This window comes from Poecilia latipinna, unplaced genomic scaffold (assembly GCF_001443285.1).
Source record: "Poecilia latipinna isolate Pla-1442-1.1 unplaced genomic scaffold, P_latipinna-1.0 Scaffold846, whole genome shotgun sequence".
In the NCBI taxonomy this organism is placed as follows: Eukaryota; Metazoa; Chordata; class Actinopteri; order Cyprinodontiformes; family Poeciliidae; genus Poecilia; species Poecilia latipinna.
The window spans coordinates 1,845-26,528 of record NW_015113462.1 but is presented as its reverse complement, the minus strand read 5'-3'; the positions used below and the strand labels follow the sequence as shown (position 1 = coordinate 26,528).

Below are 24,684 nucleotides of genomic sequence, written 5' to 3'. Positions count from 1 at the left end.
AAACCTTTTATTACCTTACAAAGACTGTGGGATTTAAAAAAATGGTGATTGGACAATATTTCTTTTCCTGGTAGTCAGGAGGCTATAACATTTATGAAATTGGAGCACAAAGAGAATTTGGACATTCTGCTTTGCAAAGTCTCTCCAGATCATCTAGACTAGAGTTTTCTCTCAGGCTTTCCATTCATCTTTTAGAGGATTTATGCATGGGGACCAAGCTGGCCCTGGAAGGCATTGATTTTGTGTTTGATGAACCATTTCTGTGCCGATTTAGCCGTATTTTCAAGTTGGTATGGAAGTGAATAGGAAGAGATAGAGACCTGGAGTGGCCTAGTCAAAACCTGGACTCATTACCCAACTCAGGCGCTATATTGTGACTTCAAGCAGGCCTCTTCTATCTGTTCAAAAATTCTCCAGTGTTGCTGAATTTAAAGATTGTCCAAAGAAGAGAATACCGTCACTGTGATGATCAAGACTCTTACATGTTTTCACACATGCATGGTGGGAGTTTTTGCTGGAAAAGGCAGCATAACTAGTTATTGGGTTTGTGTTGGATTTTTTCTTTACCTTCTATCAGATCTGTCAGACTACTTTAAGTTTAAACATTGTTTGATTGTTACAAAGTCCGCTGTCAGTGAATAGTGATGTAATAATCTTCTTGACTTTTTGTAAATACAAAAATAAACTTTTGCTTTATTTAAACTGTTTAATGTTAATTTTATCAAATACTAACCAGCCATATTGTCGTCTCATGAACATTTAATTGTTCTACTACTGTAATACCAAGTAATTTGTTGATGGATGCTGGATAACAATAATGTGAAAAGTCAAAATATTATCATTCTGGTGCTTAGTGCGTAATTTCTAATCTCATAAATATAAATGCAACTGTGAGCAATAATAGCAGAGAGTAACTGTAGTTTATGTTTGTTTACCAATGAAAACAATGCAAAATCTTCATGTAAAACTATTATAGATCAGAAAATATGGATATCTTCTAATATTTAAGGCCATGAACCTATTAGAGTCAATCCGTGACATGTGTTTTCGACAGATAGATATAAAAATCTTCCTTAGGTCTGAGAGTCACCACAGGTTTGGTGTTTGATTCTGTGCCAGAAACATGAAAGCTTTTATCAAATGGAAAATAAAACATTTGGTTATTGCAGTTCAGGGAGACGAGTCAAAATTGGTTTATAGGTAGAGTAATCATGCAAAGGCAAACACAGGCATCTTCTGTTTGTGTGGGAACCTCTGGCCGATCCAAAACAGAACAAGATGCATCTTAAAAAGAAATGAAAAGCTGGAGGGGGGAAGATGCATGAAGAACATGAAGACGTAATGATAAGCTGAAGAGCAACAAGCAGAGTAAGAGAATGCAAACTTAAGGTGATTAATATCTTACTGATTTAACGATTTGTTGGAAAGAAAACATCTAAAGAAAGTAATATTCCATTGAGAAAACATGCTTTTGGATTAATGCAGACTTTACACATTAAAATATACTCAGATTTCCCTTCATTTCCTTATTGCTATGATTCATTATAATGTCAGAGGCAGATGGAGAGTTACAATCCCAGTAAGTCATTCGGATAAATTCTCAGTCAGGATCAGTAAAAGCTGGAGCCATGCATTAGTTCAGTATCAGACCATGACCAGAGAGAAGAAGCAGACAGGAGAAAGTGCAGCGGAGTCAACAGAGAAAAGACCAAGTTACTTGGACTGATCCATGGCTATCTTCTTGATCTTCAGACTGTAGTCAGGACAGATGGATGATATGGACAGACGGTCAAATGAGTGGCGCTGCACCCTGGAATATGTGGGGATAAGAGAGACGGATGACAAAAAATGATTTAATGTCGGGATGCAACGGTTGGATTGAGACAGAAATCCAAGCGACACAACAGAGATGGAAGATGGTCAGAGGGATGATGTTGGAAGAGCGATGAATTAATCTCTCTTGGAGGAAAGTTGCGCCTGAGGAAGGAGCGGACACTGTGAGTCAGAGAACAGCAGGGCACAGGAAATATTCAGACTCCTAAGATGATCACATGGGAGGAAACCCAACCTCAAAAAGGCACATCATTTTACTTCTAAATGTGTAAATATTTATATATGGGCATATCACATACATATTTATGTGTTTAGATATTTCATCTCAGTCCCTGTAGGAATGAGATGAGGGGAAGAAATCTCTCCCCTTGTAAGAAAGAGTTGGAAGCAGTTTCTGATTTCAACCCATGAAAGCAGTTTAACTGTACTGGGCAAAGACGCCCCCAATTCATTTTCTGGAGAATCTGTTTCAGTTAAAACCAGATATTATATTTTTCAAAGTGAAACTTTTCTTACTTTCTGACATCAAATAAACCTTTTTTTTGGTCATGGTCAGTTAGGATTTAGAGAGATTCTTATTACCTTCTTGCATTTCTTTTCCCAAATCTACTAGAATTACTGTGCCTTTAGAGAATTAGTGATCAATCACTGTCATCTTATGTTTGTTTCAAAAGGGAGAATTATGTATTTTCCTGGAACATAGAGCCATTTTATACCACAATAAAGTTGCTATGTTACCTTCAGTTGTAACATCTGAAAAGAAGTTTGACTTAGTTTGACTTTGCCTCCGTCTCTTTAAGAAGCTCCTAACCTTTCATCACAGTAATGCTTCTCCATGATGCCATTTAAATCAGTTTCAATCTAGCATTGGACTGAGAAGTAGTTTGTATGATGAACTCTGCAGACTCGCAGCTCCATCAGGTGTTTGCCAACATCTGCCACTAGAGAATAACATTATAGCATGATAAAAAAGCTCAATAAGTCGATTTTGCACAATACCCACCCTTCCATCTTTTAAAATTAACCTGTTTTACATTCACGTCTCTATCAGTGCAACATTGATTTTACTTCTAGTGTAAGTGGTTAACTTAAAATATGGATTAATAATTATATTTAATTGCTCTTACGGGTAAATCAGAATTGAATAAGCGCGATTTGATGGCTTCACCTTTATAAAACACAACACACTGAATGGTGCATCTCTACCACTTATCTGCCAAAAGCAAATTCTAAAATAACCATCACTTCCTCCATGTGACTAGCTTACCAGAAAATAAAGAAGATACGGTTTAGGGAAAACGTGCTTTCTGTACAATACAGAAAAAATGCAATCATGCAACTCTCTTTCTTGTGTGCCTCTAATGCTCAAGTGCTTCCCTCTTGTTCTCATCCAGTGAACGCAGCCACAAGTCATGGCGAGTTAAGTTACTATGTCCTTTGGCACAAAAAACACAAACTTTTCCAGTCAAAACCCAGAGCTGAGCAGAGATGTGGAGCACAAACACCCTGCTCTGATGCAGCCAGAGATATAATGAGATTTAGATTGAAACATCATGTGACACACAGCAGATTTTCATGTTGATGCCAAACAAAATTTGTTGAGGCATCTGTCCTGCTGGCCCATCAGATACAAACATTGCTTGTTCAAGCTGGTCATGTGTAAAGTCAAAACCTGATTCTTATATTCTAATGAAACATTACGCAATCCCTGCAGCAAATGTGTGTTGTATGACCAAAGGCATGACTGCACATTTGTATGTGTAAATTGTAAGACCTGATGGGTATGGAGGAAAAGGGCTTCTTGTAGATGTCAGCCAGTTTGTCCATGACCACGGTTGCCATGGTGAAGATCCTGTACGTGTGCAGGAAGGTGTTCAGGAAGTCTATAGAGAGGAAGCGCAGGTCGGTCAGCCGCTCCAGCAGCCGCTCCACACTCGCGTAACGGATCTGGGGGACCTTGCAGGAGTTGAGCGTCTTGCTGAAGCAAATGTCAACATCATCTTTATGGAGGCGCACATCGGATCTGATGGACACACACACACACACACACGCACGCGCACATACGGACACAAACACAAAACAGCATGTGGGTGACTGCAGGGCAGCTCAGCAAGAAAAATGCATTAAATGCAACTGATCAAAAATAAGGTTAAGCCAATAAAGAGAGAAATTAAAATGAAAACTACAAATTAAAAGAAACCAACATAAGACATAAAACTTTGACTTAAAGCAATTACTTTTTCACAGGAGCATGGATCTAGTATCAAAATGGTCACAAAGGTTTTAGACGTAGAAGCATCTTGATAATTGTGATTATGATTGTTACATACTTTTTTGAGTGTCCATATTTTCATGCAAATCAGTGCAGACGATAACAGACACGTCTGTCTTATCTCAGTGAGGTTTTCATTTCTATAACTAGGCATGGGCTGCCATGAGATTCTCATGTCATATCCCTGGATAAAATGACAGTGGTTGCACAAATTTGACATATTATCATAAACATTTAAAAGAAGAAAATATAAGATGATGCAGCTGTTTTTGTTTTTGTCCCTTTTCTAAGGTTTGGTGCGTTTCCATTTTTTGGGGGGAGAAGAAAAGAAAGCCTTCTGCAAAGGGATGTTTTGTACTCACTTTGATTTGAAGTAATTTTGTTATTATTTGTCCGCAGTGCACATTAGCTACATTTGGCTATGGGGCCACCATAAATGGTTTCAACCAGCAGAAGGTCAAATTTAAAACCACAAAGTGGGTTTATTGCACAAAATGCCCTCCTTTACTCCACAGAGTAACTCTTTCTTCCTTATTTTCTTGAAGAGTTTAAAGTTTGTACATGGAAATTGTGCATGAAGGCAGGATGTTAAATTAGTCAGGCTGACAGCATGGGTTTCGTCAGCTTTTTAACAGACATGGATGCTCACAACTTTCAAAACAGCATTAACTTTATAATGGACTCATTTAGACTCATTTTATATTCCTACTAACTGACTGGTGAGAAAAAAGTGTAATGGAAAAAAGCTGTGCTAAGCAACGGGTGGCAGAGGGGGGGACCAGAGTATGCATCAGAAAGTAAAAACTAAGATAAAACTCTTAGTGTTGGATTTCTCATTAAAATAACCAAGCTTTACTAAAGGTACAGCCCAATGGAGATTCTGAAGCAGCCTGACATTTTACTTTTTAATACGTAGCTCTTGCTCAGAGGTGAGCAACTCCAGTCCTCGAGTTCAAATACCCTGCAGCTTTTGGCGGCATCAGTGCTCTAACACACCTGAATCAAATAAATTGTTAATGATCAGGCTTTTGCAAAATAGCAGAAGTAAATAAGCCTTTTGATTCAGGTGATTTTGAACGAGGATGAATGCAAAAGTTGCAGGACATCGGCACTCAAGAGATATCACAAACTGGCCCATGCCTACTTAAAATCCAAACTTGTGTCAATTTTGAAACTAATTTCTCTCCATAGCACTTCACTTTGAACATGCAGCTTGCTCTAGGTGCATAGCATGAAGATATGTGTGCTTTTCTTCACACAAAGACACTTACTTGATCATATGAGGCACAGAGACTATAGAGTTTTCCTCAAACACACTAGTCATCAGGCCATTACAGCGGATATTATCGATGCACTGTAAACACACAGAGAGCCACAATTAACCAAAGACAAAATATTTTCTAAACATTATACAGACAACTGGTGGAGAGAGCAAGAGAAAACATCCCAAAGCGACCTGGTTTTATCGTTTTCCTGCTTTAAATTATTACAAAGGTAGGATTAATAAGAATATGTCAAGACAAGAAAACAATTCATAAACCCGTCATTGTATTCTATGTGACAAGAATTAATCCACTGTGACATGCTTGTACACTGTTACCTTGTTTGCGAAGCACAGAGGCAGCGAGCCCAGGGGAACGGCACCACACTCTGTTTACTCATCACTAAGCCCCCTCAATGCCCAGCGGAGACATGCTCTTGCTGTTTGGAGGTGTTCTTGTTATTATGTGTTTGTATGGATCTGTGTTGGTGTATTACCTGGCTAATATCACTGGTCCATGCAGCCTTTTCCTGCCGCGACGGCGCCAGCAGCACCACAGTAAATGAAGTCGAGTCTGACGGCTCCACCACCAACTTAAAGTCCAGCTGACCAAACACCTGACCAGCCGTTTTAGCTGCAATATGGGGGAAAACAATCAGCGTTTTTTACACACCTAGATGGATAAGCTCCTAAATATTTATGAGGAAAACAGCAGCACTGAAGGTTAATTAGGCAAACCTTCGTCTGTGCATTGCTGAGGATTAAAGGTAAAATGGACCGTCAGAATCCACACGAATGCCTCACTCTTTGTATTTATGTGTATAATTACCAATCCTAGACGCAAAATGAATTTTCACATAAAGGAGTTACAGTTCTGTAATGTTAAAAGATCATACCATGATATTTAAAGGGTGAACGTCTGATATTTAAAGAAAATTAATTATTGTTTGACATCTAATTAACCTTCAAAAAAAGATGAAGAGTCTGAATAACCCGATACGTAGGAGGTATTGAAGAGAAGAGAAGGAAACACTGTTCTTACATTCGTCATCAGCAGCATCTGGTTCCTCTATGAGTGTGCAGTCAATAAGGGACAAAACTCCACCTTGCTGTTAGAGGAAGAAAAAAAAATATTCTAGATTCTTTTTCCTACTTGTGTATTGTTGCAGAACACAGTGTAACAGTGATGTCACCTTCAGGAGGTGCAGTTTTCCACCAGAGCTGCGAGTGCAGACTAGAAAGTGCTTTGTGAAAAGGAAACACTGTCGCTCTCCCTCTTTCTTCAGGGAAAGGGAGCCGAGTCGGACCTTGCTGAGTTTCCCTCGCTCCACTGACGGCAGCTGGATCAGAGAGCCTGTGGAGCAGGAGGGGCATAGGATTATATTACGCATCATTAAACTGACTGAAGAGAAGACACACACTCTGATTTGATCCATTTATGTGATTAGAATTAAAATTCCTGCGATTGTTAGTTGAGCCTCCACAACATTTCTTTGAGCGTCACAGCAGCAGCTTCTCATTCTTCCAACAAACTTGCAGATGCTTTTAGACATGCACCAATTGCTTCCACACAATGCTCTGCTGCTTTATGATAGTGTTATATTCTTATGTCAGTCAAAATGAACAATAGCTATGAATGAATGCTAATTTGTCATTCCCTATAAAAGTCATCGCATGCATGTGTCATTACATAATTTTTTTTTTTTTTAATAGTTGTCAAAATCTGCCAACTTTTTCTTTATCATTCTTTCCTTCCCAAAACTGAACAATTTCTGTCAGGAAAAATTTGGTTTTCACTGATAATATTGTTTACAGCTGTGCACAGTTTAGTCCAACGGTTGTTTCTTGTGTTTGTTGTTAAATAAGTTTATGCTTTTCTTTTGCACAAAGCTGTGAACTAATTAAAACTGCTAATTATATGTGTTTAGTGCCTTGTACTTATTTACTTCACTAAATACTTTAGCATGTAACTTGTAAATGCAGATTTCAAATAGCTATGCAAAGTCTATAAAGTGCTGTCTTGAGAAGTTTTAGGGTACGTCACTAAGATCTGACTTTCATTGACATGAATACTTGCTTTTGAGGAAGGAACTATCCATTTTGTTCTAGTTGTTTTGAAAAATGTACAAGATGTTGTACAAATGTCAAACATACATGTAAGACTTGCACAAAGTGACAGAAAAACTGTAACATAAAAGTTAACGGATGGATGGATGGATGGATGGATGGATGGATGGATGGATGGATGGATGGATGGATGGATGGATGGATGGATGCTAAAACCAAATTCCACACTTCTCTAGATTAAGTGGAAACCATCTTTCCTGAATGCCTTTCAGTGTTTAAAGATTTTTTTATTTTTTTTTTACGGATTAGAAACTTGATCCAAATTAGAAAAAAACAAGCCGCTTCTGATGAGTCAGCTACAGAGGGAAAAACTCAGCCTGATTTCCTAGGACAGTTTAACATGTCTTTAAAGACTTGTAGATCTCTCCCAGCCAACCGACTTAACAATAAAACCACTGACAGGTAAATTACATCGACTATTTGGTTAAAACACATTGTTCTGCTGAGAAATCTTGGTTCCTGGCATCCATCACCTATTTCAAGGCGGCACCACTCCCAGATGACGTTGTCCCTCCTCAACAAGACTGTGTGTTTCACCACACGGTAGAGACGGCTCAACAAGCATAAGATCCTAATCTGTAGGATCAACTGGAAAACCCAATCATCAAAGGGAAAATCCTGCAGCCCACAGTCACCTGCTGCTATTTTCCAAGAGCCAAACACCACAGGATGCCCACAAAGCTTCTCTGTAAATGCCACAAGGGGCTGCGGCTGTTTTTCACAGCACATCAGACAAGTAGTTTCATTGCCGCTGCTAAATGAGAAAATCTTATCTAATTTTACCAATTTGATAATTTATGTTATGAAACAGTGGGATGCCGTTATTAGGTTTCTACACTTTGAATTAGAGCATCCAGAATGAACACCAGAGTCCATATTGAATTAATGTAACTCAATAACTCCTCAACATAATTCAGTTTTGAAAGATTGTGTTTTTATAATAACTACTTGTTGCTTAAGGTGTGCAGAGGTATGTGGAGTAATAAAAGTAATTGAGTGGTTTTACTTTGTTAGACCAGGCAGAACCTATGGTGAAATCATGCACGTGTTCAGTTGCAATCAGATGTGGGGCAACAGACCCAGGAGGGAAAACCAAACATCAAAATCCAGATTTTGACAGAATCACATCATCTGCAAAGGGAAAGAGGAGAACCTGAGGCTCCTAAAGTATATAGTGGCACTATTGCTCCTGGAGCAATACCAATACTAGTCAGTTACCGAAGCATCTGCCAGTCAAAATAGTGAGTGGTCAGTTATGTGCATGAGACATCATCCCAATGTCTTGATGAGGTTTTAAAAAAATCACTTTTGGTGTCTGTAGGAGATCCTCTGGCTGCAGCTGACAGTTGTCCAGCATGTGAGGCATACAGATGTTACACTACTGGGACAAGAGCCCAATACATGCTGCTGCTATCGCACTATTTTAATGAAACAGCATAAATCACAGCAAACAAGGAGTTTTCTGAATCAAACCGCTAAAGAGCATTGCTGTGCACTGATGAAGACTCACCCTGCCTGACGAAGGTCTGGCTGGTGTCCAGCAGGATGTCGCAGCCTTCAACAATCATCCTCTCAATGGCCAGATTCTTCCGGATGTTTTCTGTGTCGCTAACCTCATCGTGCATCACTCTGGACACACAATAATCAAGTTATTTCAGTTTTTATAATCAGAGCGAATAGAAAAATGTTGAGTATTTCAGCACCTACCTAGATAATTCCTCTAATTTGGACTTGGCAAACTCAAGACTCTTGCGCTCCACATGCTCATGAGGTGTGTGGGCCAGGAGTTCGTGTAGTGTTATGATGTAACGGGGGATCTTTATGGAGGAAAGAGCATTATGGAAAAGCAAAGTGGAGTGGATATATACATCTAATTCAGTCGTGCAAAAGTTTGTTTCCGAGCGTCAGAGTGTGGCAGAGGTCTACCTGGAACATCGGGTATGTGAGAAAAGTCTCAAGCATCCTTCCTTCACAGGCAGCGTTGGACTCGTACTGTTTCAGCAGTTTGTCGAAGTCTCTGTTCTGCTTACAGTTGGCCAAAACCTGAAGGCTGTACTGATGGTTACGCACAAACTCCTGGTAGATGTTCAGCATGGGCAGCAGGATGTCAAACAGGTCAGCTGGAGGTATAAACATATGATATAAATGCACATGCAGTCAGTAATTGTGACCAACACAAATCCATTGTTTTTTTTAGGACATTATCTGTCTCTCTGTCAGTATATTCGTATATTTATAAATATTTATTCAGTTGCACTTTTCTATCCAATGACTGTTTGTTGCAAGGATTCATGTTTCACATAGAATTAATTACTGTTAATTTTCTTCAGTGTTTAACGTTTGTGTACTCAGTCTAGAAATCACTTGACGTGAAACTAGAAACATGAAAGCAAAAATATTTCGAAGCATTATTTTTACTTAATTCAGCTATAAAATGATAAATCAGACTGCGAGAAGAAGAAAATGTCCCCGGGGTATTTCTTCAGCAGAAGCAGCAGAGTCCAAATGTTTTATTAGATATACTGAAATTTTAATGTCCTTACTAGAGTACATGCAGTACATAATTTATGAAGCTTAACGATGCACTGAGAAATTGTCGGGTGATTAGAAATTCATACTTTTCACCTTAACCAGCCCTGACCAATGATTGGAGAGTTGAAAAGTCCAAAAATAATTTTTTTCTCCTAAATGGTGAGCATGCTGGACTAACCATTCCCTGGTCAAGCTAACAACAGTGTGTCCTCCATGTGTAAAGTTGAATAGTTTCACAAGCCATTTAATTTTCTAAGGGTTTCATTCAGGCTCCATGAAGGTAAGAGAGAGCAAGACTTTCAGCAGATAACAGGAAGACTACATGTATTAAAGCAAAGTTGCTTTTTTCTATACTTTGAGCTTTCAGTCAATGTCTGCCACGGAAAATATTACATTTTGTTATGTTATTAACCCTTTGCAAATCTAAACGTTATGGTAAACATATGCATTTTCTAGAATATACACACTGCGTTAGAAATGTTAGCCGCACAAGATGGTAACTGCTTTTATAATTTGCTAAAGATTGTTTATGATTAAAATCTCTTACCATTTTCTCTTTGTTTTAAAATAACTGTGAAGCCTCTCTCAAACAAAGGGTGTGACATCACATTTTTTTCCTGAAATAAATAATTAACACTTGCTCACAAAAATGAGCTTTTTACTAAATTGAAGCAGAAATTGGCTAAAATCAGTATTGGCAGATCAAAAGAGATGAGACATTCAGCCCCTTCAATTCTTAATAAAGTCTATTTAATTTAAAAAAAAGAAAAAAGTAACCACAATCTGAAACATGTTTGGCCTTCTTAAAATGTATTTATGACCTGAGAAGGGGAAAAAATAAATATATGAAAAATAAAAACTGCACAGTTCTTTTTGGTGGAAAAAAAGGACCGGCTGCATAATGAGGGGATCTCAAACATGTTTTCTACAACAGTAATCGATATGAAAGACGTCGGTGATGAAATGTCTACATCCAGATTCCGCTTGAAAAGAAGAGCCACATCAGGTCGACAAGTTTAATCAGCGCTCTCCTCTGTGTTATAATTTGTCACCAGTAATTTGCTGCCACATCTGTCAGCCGCCTGTCTCCAGGGTGATGCTTATCCGCTCAGGGGTCTTTTTTTAGGGGGTGAGACGGTGAGAAGCTTCTGGTCTGGATGGTTATTGTCTGTGAAGACAATGAGTCTGCTCAGTGCAGACTGAGATAGGAACATCGGGGTTTTTGTGAATAGGACTAAGTGACATTAACAGTGACGTCTGGTCTGAAGAGGAAATATTGAAGCGGAGAATCGCTAAAAAGCCGACCTTCATGCCTTCAGCGAGCTCGGTTATGGATTGTGTTTGTGTGTGAAGGCGAGTGACAGCTCACCCAGCACCAGAGTTGGCCAGTTGGCGATCCTCGCTTTCAAGCCTTGATGGAAAATCTCATGGAGGAACATAATGGTCTCACTGGGAACATATTGAAAACGCATTAATAGTGACGACTTTAGGGAGATTTATAGAAGAGCAGAGAAGAGATTTTGGTTTTATTTTTTAAAAGTAGTAAAAAGACAAGTTGAAACATACACCAACACACCTGTTGAGGAAGATGCTGCTCACATCATCATGGCTGATGGGAGGTTTCTTTGAGCTGGCGGCCATTCTCAGAGGTCTGAGGAAACAGTTGACCAGGATGTAGAGCTGGTGGACATACCTGTCACACACACACACACACACACACACACACACACACACACACACACACACACACACACACACACACACACACACACAAGTAAAAAAAAAATGAAAGGTTGTTCTACAAGATATCCTAATATAGTGGTATCACAAGCCATAATGCAAATAAAGAGAGGCATGCGATGTGCATCCTGTAGAATAGGGCTCCTAGATGTGGTAATGCACACACACCTCCAAATTGTGCAAATGGCCTGGGACTGAAGAAGGTTGTGGGTTTTTGTAGGTTGAAATTTGAATACAAAATACATTAACCACCATAGCCTGCCGTAATAACAAATTTTGCAATTATATGTTGCATTCTCTGCTGTAATGAATTGTCCACAATGCAACTGGAAAACATTTTAAATATCCCAAATAAAATACAATAAAAAGAATAATTAAAATGGAAATGGAAAACCACAGACAACAGAAATCATAAATAAAATGGATTATGATGTATCTGTAAACAAAATAACCCTTCAAAAATACATCAGAATGGAAATTATGAAGCTCATTTTAATTTATCATGCGATTAATTGATTGATTTCTGATTGCGCCACAGTTAAGGAGAAGAAAGGGTTACGTGGTTTAAGATCTGCTTTTACAATTGTGCAGTGCAAACTGATTCAGGGTTCAGAGTCTTGCTGTAATCAGTGAAAAACAGATTTTTGCTTTTGTGTGCATCGCTCCTTCTTACTGCAAATGCTAAGATATGCACCCTGTGCTACGTTCAGACAACTCCTGTCATCTGGATCATTTCTACCTGCTGATGAATTGATGAATTTTAATGGTGCCTTCCTTCAACATGAGCCTAACACAGATGGTGAACGCACAGAAACCACCCATGTTTCCAAAGAACCTTTGCAGACTGTCAATAAAAATCATAGTGTAAGTGCAACACCCAGGGGTGGTATTGTGATAGGCAGCAGTTTACTGTAAGATTTTAACAGGATTGTAGTGCACAATGTAAAACTTTAAACTCTGGAACAAAAAACAACTGGATGTCATCATTTACATTGGTTTGCATAAATGTAACTTTAATAAGCTTAGCTTTTAAACATGGCAGAAGAGAAACATAAACATATAATTTAAAATGAACTTGACCAGCTCCAACAAGAGCTCTCAGTTTTGTCTCAAAAGTTTTATTCTTACTTTTAAAATTACATTTGATATTTTTAGACTAAAGATGCTCAACTGGATAAGCTGGAAAACGATAAATTGTAACTAGTATTGCGATCACAATATTCTACAGTAATATTGCTATAACTTGATTGTCTTCAAGACACCTGGCTCTACAGGGACCCATGGTTTATTTTTCCACCACAGGTGTGTTACAAATAAACTTTCAACAAATCTCTATAACAAAATAATGAATCAGAAAGCTTGTTACAAACCTTTACCACGAGTGCCAATAATTATAAAGTATTACATCAGTTAAAATGTATGGCATCAGACGTAAGCAAGTCAACTCATGTTAACTTGACATTAACAACTGCAGTTTGTTTAAAATGATGCTGCCACAATCTTTACCAACACTGGAAAAATGAATTATAAAATAGCAGAGCTGAAATCATTGGCTCCCAGTTTGCAAAACGATACATTTTAAAGTCTTGCAGATGGATTTATAAGGCACTGAATGGTCTTGAACCTACAGTAAACACATTTTCAATCTGTGTTTCTCAGGTCATCAGAGACTTACAACACTTTTTGTTTTCATGACCTGAACTAAACAAGGAGAAGCAGCATTTAGTTTTTGTGTTATAGAAACAGGTTCCTGAAAGCCTGAGGTGTTCAGAAACTACTGACATGTTTAGGTCAGCGTTGGATCAGGAAGGATTTAAAATGTATGGCCGTCATTTTAATGGTTTAGTGGAATTAAAAATGTTTGAAACAGGACAATAGTTAAGTTGTTTTGTTTGTTTGGGGGTTTTTTTTTTCTTCGGAAAATGATTTTGACATATTTTTAAAGTTGTGATTAGTTCAGAATTAACTTGTTTCAAAGTGATGGGAGAGTCATAAAAAGAAGAGGAGCAGATGGAGAACGGATGCCTTCTGGTCAATCTAACAGTCTGAAGCCGATGCATTTTGTCAGGTCCAGTTTTAGTATTGCCCATAAAAATCCAGTCAGTTGTCATCCTAGATATCATGAGGGATCATTCATAGAGCTTCATCTGCACTATCTTAGTGCAAAACGTATGTTCAACCATGGATAAAAATGAATAATATACCACTGAACAATTTTAAACAATGAAGCCGTAAAATATGTAAATGATACGTGATGCTAAAGTTTCTCATGCAAAATGTTGCATGACCAACCAGAAGTTCTTTCTTTTAATCTTTAATTGTGTTCTCAATATTGTTAAAATTCAAACATGATTTTTTTCTTCTTTCTCTTTTCTTTCTTTAATAAAGAGCTCTCCAGGTAGAAAGTCTTGATCTCAGATATTATTTTACAACATTAACCAAAATTAATAACCACCTTGAGAACTCTGTGATCTCTCTGCTGCACTCCTTCTGCTAATTTGGATAATTCAAATGTGTAAAATTAAATCTAAAGTAAAATTACATTTACAGAGCCACCAAACTGTTATCAGACTATTTCCATAGGAAGATAACCATGACCATTTAGATGCAGATTGTGATGTTGCTCGAGGCATAATGTATTTACATACTCTGTCTCTGCCTCCACCATATTGAAGACGATCTGGTTCCTCTTCCTCATGCTCTCAGCATGCGGAGAGCAAATGTAGTCCTGGACAATAATTTTCCACTTCCTGCGACACAGCCAGCCTCGCATGAAACTCTGAACCTGTGGAAGGAAAAGGTTCAAGGTAAATACACATATGAGAAATAAGAAATAAAAGTGATTGTCATAATATTTACCTTTTTGATCTTTTTGATGTCTGGGTCTTCGTTCTCGTGGTAGACGTGATAAGGCCGCATCCGCTCCTTGGTTTTGTTCAAAGCTACAATCTTTTAAGAAAGGAGATTTCAGTCCAGATTCAGAAATTATTGCCACATAACACAGCAGATGCATAACGAATCCCTTTCATTATTCATAAACAGAGATATTTATTAAAATAGGATTTCAGAGTATTATGTAATTAACAAAATTAGGATGCCCCACTTTTGCTTCGAGCTGATTCCCTGAATATTTTTAGTGCAGAGTGTGCTCAAAGAATCGTTGGTGTGTTTATAGCAGATACCAATCAGACTTCATCATCACTGAAAGCCTTCATTCAGAGCAGAGAGCAGGGGAAAAACATGGGGGACAGCTCATTCTGGTTAACAGTAAACACATTCTGGCTAACATTTTGGACAAGAACAGCAAAATTTTCAGCAATACGTAAGAAAAAACAAAACTCTTCACAGATTTATACACTCCAGTGTGACATTATTTAACCTGTTTGTTTCTACTTTCAATCCAATTAACAGTATCTGCTTCTGACATATGTGGTTGAGCTCGAGTGAAAAAACAAACACATTTTCAGCTGCACTTCATCTTTATTTTCCCATTTGCCAGAGTTATCATGCAAATTATAGCAAAGAAGAGCCAGACTGCCAAGTCCTGAGTGTAACACTGGCTAGTTTGTTTAAATATTCATAAATGCAGAGCAATACACACACACAGAGAGAAGAAAACAAACAAACAGACATACACCACTATGTGGTGGTGAATAACCAGCTGCACATTTGCTCTTAAGTTCTAATCCTTTTTTCATGAGCAGCTTCATTAAACATGCAGATGTTTTCTACTGCAAACTTTCATTAGTATTGTTTTATTACCATCCAGCAACCCTGAATCCTGGCAATAAGACTCGCCAAAACAACACACATTAGACAGAAGGGGAAGTGGCACACTTGTTGCTCAAAGAGAAATTTACAGCAGTGAGTGCATCATTTCTTCTCAAAGACAAGATTGCACACGCGAGCTCGGGTGTTCAGACTAGCGATTACTGACACAAATGAGCAGAGACCAAATTGGAAACAACAGCAGAGCTTTGATTTATTGAGAGTTTACCAGCTGGACCATTGAACAAACAGCATCCCCCCTTTGAACAATCGTCATTCGCAGCAGAATGCAATTTTGCTGTAACATTAGGAACAACTTTAGAGTTCTTTCTGGTTTTGTCTGGGGCAGATGTGCATTTGCATCATTAAAAGTGAGGAAGCTAATTGAAAATCTTCCTTTTTGTTTTGTGAAAAAAAAAAAAAGTTTGATTTGGCTGTTTAACTGTAGAGGAATTAAATCTGATAAAATCTGCTGTAATTTAAATCATGTTTAGTCAATCTGCACAGTATGTTTATCCCAGTGGGTCATAAAAGTGAGGTGATGTTGTAAACTCCATAAATGATGGTTAGTTATCTAAAAAGGCTGTGCATGTTTATCCTTTGCTTGTTGATTTAATGCACTTCTCACTGACAAAAAGCTTTTTTTTAATGTCTTAAATGGGGACCAATCTATTAAAAAAGGAGGTTATAAAGTTATGACTGATTGGTGCATGGCATTAGCCAGGTGTGTTACCACAGTTAATCTGTTTTCAAATAGTTTGTTTTGCCTTTTTGTACACAGAAAAAGCATCACTGTTGGGTTTCAGCCAGAATTTCTAAACCTAATTTACAGCAACATGTCCTGTAAGTTTTGCTCAGGTTTGCTGACCTTTTGGTGGAACCTCACAGATAACCAACGACGCTCAGAGTAAACGCAGTCTTTGCAATGATCGCTCACAATGAGGCTGCGTCTGCCTCTGTTTGACTTTCCGAATCATTACAATAACATTACAATGTCCTAAACACATTTTATTCATCTGTTGTCTGCCAACTGTTTGTAACGTTTTAGCTGTTTAAAATTGGCAAAAGCAATACTCTTACAGGTTCTGGCCAACCAGGACCTTTTCCACTGCAATTTTTAAAGCACTGTGGGAGCACTTATGTTTACTAAAGCAAAAATGATGCCATCAATCTAATGCACACAGCTAACTACATCCTGTTAATCTGTGTGGTGGGGAAAAATAGAAAGGAGAATCATTTTGATTAACAATGTTGTGAGGGTCTGTTGGGTTTTATGCGTTCACGCAAACGTGTGATTTATCGGGCAGCGACGGCTGCACAGAAACAGGACGCGCTCGATGAGCTGGGCTGTCTGTGAGGACGCCAGTCAGGCATCTTTATTGAGGGCCTCCTACACCCAGAAGTGACCGAGTGCACCCACTCCCTCACTGCCAAGAATACAAACATAGAAAACAACCCACAGCACACACACCGACACTGACATGTACACTGTATAGGTTTATTCAAATGCTTTCTTTTTGCTTTCACCCTTTGTGATTTGTTAAAATGGGAACACAATGCTGTGTGGGCAGGATGGTGAGTAACAGAATATAGAATATGACTGGGAAATAGAGGGAAAATGTTTATGCAAGAGTCCTGTTGAAATGCCTTCTAAGGTTTTTATCCCACGATTTTATCTGCACGGCTTCGTAATGTTGCAGCGCTGTAAAGTACTTGGTGTTTCAAACTCCTTTTAATATTATTGGTCCCGGATTTCCATTGAAAATGATTTGTATCGCTCTCCTGCAGCAGAAACATGCCTTGAGGGTCAGAAGTGCAATAAGAGCAGAGACATAAGGCCATCCAATAAACCGTTGACTGAAGAAGTTGTTTTAATGGAAAGCACTAAATCAGCTGTCCAAGTCCATTTGTAAAATCCTTTAATTCTCTTTATTTAGATGTTGCAATTTTAAAATATGCACACATTGTTTTCTAACGACAAATGTTTAAAACTGAGGGTGAAAAAGTAAAAAGAATAAACTAAATTATTTTGAATAAAACCATGTGCGTCTGCAGTCATAAATGCGTGTTATCTACCTCAGATTTAAGTCTTTCGATTTCTGTGTCCTGGTCCTCCAGCTGAGTGCGGAGCTGATTGGCAGCCACCTTCTCAGTCTCCACAATTTGCACAAGGTGGATGTATTTCTGCATCAGCACTTCTCGCTCAATAATTATGTCAGAATAGCTGTGAAAAAAAGAACATTTTATATTATAAAAAGCAGCTTACATACTCATAAGAATGAATATCTTAATCATTTTGAGCTTTGATTTATCCAACCAAACTTTTTCTAATGTGGAATGATCAAACAGTGAATTAAAACTTTTTAAAACTGGCAGAGTAAAAATAATCTCAGCTTCATCAAGTGCCAGAAGTACTGAAACATTTAGAGTAAAAAGCAAACACACATCTCCTCCCCCTGCACCAAGTCCAAGTTCAATCTCAAATGACTCAATTTTTATTATTTTTTTTCTGAGAAATTTCAGTTGCATTTGTACGGAATCATTACATTTGTAATGATTCTGAAGCAGTAATTTATATTTGTGTAATTGGTGTGTGAGAGCTGCGGCATCGATGCAGTAAAAGCAAAACTAACAGACAAAGCTGCATGAAAAATTAAAAACATTCTGTAATGTTAAGGAGGAAATTGGCAACCAGCTGCTACTAGTCACAGCACATTATCACTGGTTTATGGCTGTTTGTTGCTCATATCAAGGAGGACAAACATCAGCAATAACTGCAGGGCAGCTGCTGTTGCCCAAGAATATGGAAAGGATTATAAACCACTTCTAAACTATGTGGATATATTTATAGGATTGAGTATCTTCTCTGGGAAAAATCCCAACTCAGCTGGACAAGGAGACAGTGGAGATGCTCTGTGATCAGAAGGATCTACAGCTGAACCTGTTTCTAAAAACCACAGTAGATACTGGGTTCAACAAGGCACAGATCAGAAAACTATCTCGGCTTTTATAAGTTAAAAATGTCAGCATGTCTCAGGGTATTTCAGTGTTTTAAAGCCCATGACTTGCATATGTGGAGAGATGTTTTCAATCCAGAGGATCTGGTGAGACAGCAGTCAGTGTGGTTTCTGCTGCCATAGCCCATTCACTTCAAGATTCCCGGTATTTTCAGTTCAAAGTTGGTATTCCACGTTCTTTTGCCATAACAGCTGTTTTTTATTTGATTGTTTCTAACATCTTGAACCATACTGCAACCAACAATGTGTTCCTGGCAACTCTTCCGATAATTTCTCTTTTTTTAGACATTCTCTAAAACAAATATCCTTGTGTGTAAAATATCCATTTAGTACATCAGCAGTTTCTTAAATACTCAGTCCAAAACCTTGCAAATCTTTGACATAATTACACTAAATTTCCTACAACCTTTGAGAATTGTAGGAAAAACATTTGTAAAACAAAATGAAATGCATCTTAACTTTAAAGTTCAATCTTTAGTTAAGGAAATAGTAAATATGAGGTAAAAGTGTCTGAACTCAGAAAGTTAGACATGATTACTAATTAAAGTTAGATTTGACCAAATCCTGATGTAACGACATATTGTCTTTCCATGGTCAGAGAATACAACTTTAACTTTAATGCTTATTTGCATCAAAAGTACTTGTTATGGCTTGATGTACCTCGCCTGCTGGATGGCCTCCACCCATTCATCACACTCGCACTCCTCGTCCGTCCGCAGCTCCAGAGGTTTCTGTCCATCGTGGCCAAACACAATCAGGAAGTAATGCTAAGAGGAAAAAGACAGGAGACTTGATCAGAAACGTGACGCTCCAACAAATAACAACGTGTTGTTCCGGTTCATGTACATAAATGTTTGACTGGTGGAAATGTAAAAGTGTCAGAAGTTTGGACTTTGCATCCCAATGATATAGTTCTCCTGTTGCATTAAGTTTTATTGCAGTAGATTTCATCACCTTGAAAGAACTAATCTTGTCAAATAAACAAAAACAGAGAAAGTCAAAGGTATGGATTTCTAGATTAAGACTTCTGTTCCTGGACACCATTCTGAGTCAACTGAAATGCTTTTTTAATTTACCCGACAACAACCTCCATATGCAGCCCTAAAAGACAGACAGAAAGACAGGCTGAGGTAGGACTGGTGGCTCAACACAGCCATTTGCTCACTGAAATAAAACATGGAGTGTCGCCTGCGCTTCCCCTCTCCACCAGCCCATTATCATCACCATCAATTAGCCTGTTCTCTGCTGGTCTCTTCCCTCCTTGTCTGTTTTTATCAATACGAATATCTGTGTGAATTTCTCTTAAAAAAAAAACTCTCCCACACACAGGCACATGCCACCACAAGCAAGTACAGAAAAACGCACAGCTACAGTAGAACACACACGCATGTACATGAGCGCTGTGTGAAGTGATAGAGGCTTTTATTCAAATGGTGTTGTCCTGGGGCAGTGGGTTACCAGAAGAGCTGCTATTTTTAGTCAAGGAAAACTGAACTCAGAGAAGACTGAACTCTGCATGGACTTTCTGTCCTCCTCTCCTGCTCACTTCATCCATCCATCTATTTCCTCCTCCCTCTCCAGTTGCAGTTCACCTATCTTCCCACTCCACCTCCTCTGCCCCGCTCAGCCAGCATCCTCGCTCCTCTTGTTGTCGAAACCCACTCCTCCTCTTCCTCCTACTCCATCTCCCTTCATCCTTTCATCTCTTTATGTTTCTTTCTGAGAGGGAGGACTCAGTGAACCAAAAAGAGTTGAGAGAGGAGACGGTCGCCCTGTAGGTTTGTAGACGGGCTTCAGCCCCTGCAGTGGGGAAGGGCCGGGAACTGAGGAGAGTTTATTGAAACGTGAACATTTAAGAGACCCTCCTCCGTCTTTATCTGCACCTCCATCGTCCCCGTCATGCTTATTATGTATCTGTCACTTCAATTCGCCACCCGGCTGCGTGTCACTATATCAACAACAATCTAAGCTCCGATGGGGAGAGAGACAGAAAAAGTCGAGGGCCACAGTTACGTAATGAATCTTAACCAAGTACATATTCCTAAACTGTGTCACCACCTAACAAGAAAACATTTCCATGGCAACGCAACGTTTGACGGTTTGGCCGTTTTACACTTCCATTTTCTGCTGCTTGGTGCTGCCATTCATGAGGGCTTCCAATGATCCATCCTGTAAGTTTAGACGTTAGCAAAAAAATATCTTCAAATAAAAAATGAAAGATTTTTGCAAATGCAGATTTTACAGATGGTTCTCAGTCAGAGCTGCTTAGCTTTACATCATCTACATGAAGATAAAAAATGTATTTGATAATTAATCGCCTTGCTGCTTTGATAATATAGTTCTGGTCAAATGTTTAACATACATTTATCAGCTTTGAGGAGCTTCTTATTGTTAAATGGCCTGTACTTGTAAAGCGCTTCATCTAGTCCAGAGCATCAGTTACTCACACATTCACACACTGATGTAGCCACAGCTGTTCTGGGACAATCTGACAGAAGTGCAGTTCACAAATAGATTTTGGTGTTGGTGCTTTACAAAGCTCATTCCAGAAAAATTAATGTTATTCTGCGTTCCAAAACTAATTACCGTATGTTTGAGATCATTTATCCAACTGTGTCCAGGTTTCAAACAGTGGAAGACCAGTGTCACTGTAGACAGTGAGGAGAGATTTACATAAATTGGCCAAAAGGTTGACAACAAGAAAATTATTTACTTCTCCAAAATCAATGCCATCAAACGGGAGTGAAACTTGCAGATTTCCACATGGACGAGCCAAGTGCCTTCTGGGAAAAAACAGAGTTTCACAGGCAAAACAAAGATCGAGTTATTTGGCCACAATTACATGGGGAAAGTTCAGAGACTCTTAAAATTAAGAACAGAGAATACACTGTCAAGCATCGCGGCAGAGGCCTGTGAGAGAGTTTTACTGCCAAATGTACAAAGAGAGCAAAAAAAAAAAATGGGAGAATTACTTCCAAATAGAGCTGCAACAAATGGTTATTTTAGTAATCGATAAATCTATCGATTGTTCCAATTCATTGCTTAAGTTCATAAAAAATGGCACATCTTTTTTACATTGAAATCATTTTTTAAAAAATTACACTTTTTACCTTAAACTGTTAATTACTGCTTTGTGTGTTTTTCTTTCAGCCACATAGCCTCTTTTTTGAGTCTGTATATTCCAGTTAACAATTAATTGATTACTAAATTAGCTGGTTATTTCAACACGATTAATCCAGGCTTTTGGGGATCCACCGGACTGATGAGAAAAACACCATGACTGTCAAGAAATAACCACTACAACGTTAGCACTTCCTTCACAGACTTAAAAATGTGAGCGTTTTCATCCCAGCCATAACAGCATTCAACTGAGACATCAATGCAGTAAGGGATTCTCACATGTTGTATCACATCCTGGTTTGGCATCAGCACAGCCACAGTGAGGCACAATCACATCAGGACAGTGAGAGCTGCTGGAAAGATCACTGGAGTCTCACCGATGCATCTGCAGGTCATCTAAGCAGAGTCCAGTGTGTGCAGAGTAGATGGCATTTTAAAGGACACCATACATCATTTTCATAGGATGCTCAATCAGGTGCTATTCTATAAAAACTTAGGAGTCGTGATATATCTGGTGTCTATAAAAATCCACATTGAAGAGGTTTGTAAAGAGATAAAACATATTTCATTTGACGCCTGAGGTCTTTCAGAGCAAGTGAAAAATGTCTTCTTTTGTTTTATACCTCAGTGATAATGAGCAGTTTGCATTGTTGTTGTTGTTCACTGCTAAAAATCTAAACTGCTTCATCAAATAAAAACTTGCTCTAACATTGTGAATCTCTTAACTTTATGAATCTTCCTGATATATTTAGTTAAGCCTATAATATCACCTGTAACCCCGACAGCGCTCTGGATAATTCAGACTGTGACCCTCTGTCATGTTGAAGATACAGGGCCCCAAAGTTTATTAAGGTTAAACTGAGGAATGCTTCTTTTCTTCAGTCAATCCTGAAGCTAAACGTGGAACATTACCTGCAACATTACATCATCTACTCATTTTATGATGTGTAATTTGATTAATTTTGTTTCTGTCTGTATGTTTGCATATGATAGTGCTGTGATGCACAACACATTTCAGACTAGTGCTGACAATGAAGCTTAAAATATAGTATTATATATTCTCATGTAATATGATCTCTTTCCTGGTATTTGGTAAAATATACAAAAGTCAAGGTCTCAAATGCTTTTTGTCCACAGCAGAAAAACTCTTAAACCAAAGGATGTGGAGTGGATTTTAATTGGCATGATGATGGATATTTGCTTTTCTTTTTTTTTTTCTTTTTTTTTAAGTCTGCAGTTGTAAGGTGGCAAAATGTTAAAACAAAAGAAATCCTGGAATAAGGTAGTATTTATTTATTTATGTTTCAATTTTAGGTCCTGCTTGTTGGTTGTAAGTTGCATCCTTGCAGATTTTTATGTTTTTGCACTTCTGCGCCAAATATTAATGGTCGTTAATCCACTTTCCTCCAGGTGTGAAAACTCCCTCCAGCTGCCGAGAGAAGACTAAAAAGAAATGTTCAGTCTTCCAACGGATTAACCCTCCTGCTAATAAGATGCATGGTGATAGGCAGGGCTTACTTTGCCCATCTAAAAGGCTCTATGCTGACTCATTAGGCAGCTGATGGGTTGTTTCACCAACACACTGACATTTGAAAATGTGCAACAGATTGCTTGTGAAATTGTCTTTTTTTTTTCCTACTCACTATCCAGCCTACAGGTATAGTACCACAAAAAAAAAAACAGTTTTCTGCTTTGCAGATTTCCTTAGTGTTTGATTTTTTTTTGTCACACGTAATTGTTTTAGACCATCAAGCAGATTTTACTATCAGAACATTACAGTTGGAGTAAATGCACACAATGACTTGATTTATTATGGTAATGAAGCTGTTTAAAACAGCCTGGCCCTGTAAAAAGGTAATGACCCTCTGATCCTCATAACTGGCTCAGGCAGCATCAAACCTTTGTGAAACCTGGCAGAGTCTCTTATATCACTGTGGAGGCATTTGGTCGCATTCAAGCAGGAACAGTCTGTTTCCACAGCATTTCACTTTAATTTGACTAGGCCAAGCAAAAAGTTTCTATTTATGTTTTTTCTGTCCTATTTGAAAACTCACAGCCCTGCAAGGTTGTCCTGGATAGTTTTCAACTTAATAAAATAAATCATCATTTGACACTTTTTGTATTTGCTCAAGTTATCTTAGTTTGACATTAAAATTTCTTTCGTGAACCAAAAATATTTAAGTGAGACAAAAAAGTAAACCAGAAGAAATCTGTAGGAGGGTAAGACATTTTTCACAGCTCTGCAGATGAGGCAGCTTTAAATAAATGAAAATGACAGAATTTACTTTTCTCTGTTGACAAAACTCTTTCAGCAACTCTTTGCAATCATTGGATTTGTGGTTTGAATGGGCCACCATTAAAATACTTGGTTAACACAACCAGCAACCCAAATCTGTGAATTATCGCAAGTGCTACAGAAAACGGCGCTGAATTAATGCATTAAACACCAAAGCATACAAATTAATATCATAAATCATTGCAAAAATGTTATTTTTTACGTTTTATTTGATGATTTCAACAATATCCAGGAAATTAATAGTATTTGTAGGTATGGTGAAAATAAAATAAACCCCCTTCAAATGTTTTACTGACTACGATATAAAACTGTGTTCTCAGGTTATTAAAATACACTGAGCACAATTTATTGAACAAAAAAAGCACAATTAAAACATTTTGGGTGAAACACAAAGTGCACTTATATTGCCTTTTAAGAGATTAGAAGTAAAGTAGCAGCCAGGAGCAATTGGCTGTAGTTCCAAGAGCGGAGATAAGACTGCTTCCCACTGTACGTAATGAAGTGTATTTGGGAGTTGTCCATAATATGTCTCTGTGAGATGTATTAATAAAGACTCTGTAAGCCAGACTTAAAAAGTAAACATCTTTATGGAGCAATCCAAATTTACAGATTCAGCAAGCCCAATATTTAGAGACTGGTCAGAGGGAATAAGCCAATAAAACTCGTCCTCCTTTGATCTCTGCACTGCCTCCCTCTTAAAGGGCTCTGAACACCAAAC

At 38.2% G+C, this 24,684-nt stretch overlaps 1 protein-coding gene across 1 annotated transcript in view; it reads right to left on the bottom strand.

Moving 5' to 3' along the window:
- The window catches only part of rasgrf2b (Ras protein-specific guanine nucleotide-releasing factor 2b), a 36,170-nt gene extending 15,719 nt beyond the window's left edge, over positions 1-20,451 (bottom strand). Inside the window, exons 1-16 of the mRNA XM_015047874.1 lie at positions 20,434-20,451; positions 19,211-19,317; positions 17,610-17,757; positions 14,625-14,714; positions 14,414-14,550; positions 11,602-11,718; positions 11,395-11,474; positions 9,420-9,613; positions 9,201-9,310; positions 9,004-9,122; positions 6,560-6,720; positions 6,409-6,475; positions 5,864-6,000; positions 5,377-5,459; positions 3,608-3,856; positions 1,718-1,810 (exon numbers count right to left, since the gene is read on the bottom strand). Of these exons, the coding sequence (XP_014903360.1) occupies positions 1,718-1,810; positions 3,608-3,856; positions 5,377-5,459; positions 5,864-6,000; positions 6,409-6,475; positions 6,560-6,720; positions 9,004-9,122; positions 9,201-9,310; positions 9,420-9,613; positions 11,395-11,474; positions 11,602-11,718; positions 14,414-14,550; positions 14,625-14,714; positions 17,610-17,757; positions 19,211-19,317; positions 20,434-20,451 (1,910 nt within the window). The remainder of the gene's footprint in view (positions 1-1,717; positions 1,811-3,607; positions 3,857-5,376; positions 5,460-5,863; positions 6,001-6,408; positions 6,476-6,559; positions 6,721-9,003; positions 9,123-9,200; positions 9,311-9,419; positions 9,614-11,394; positions 11,475-11,601; positions 11,719-14,413; positions 14,551-14,624; positions 14,715-17,609; positions 17,758-19,210; positions 19,318-20,433) is intronic.
- Between the last annotated feature and the right edge of the window lie 4,233 nt (positions 20,452-24,684).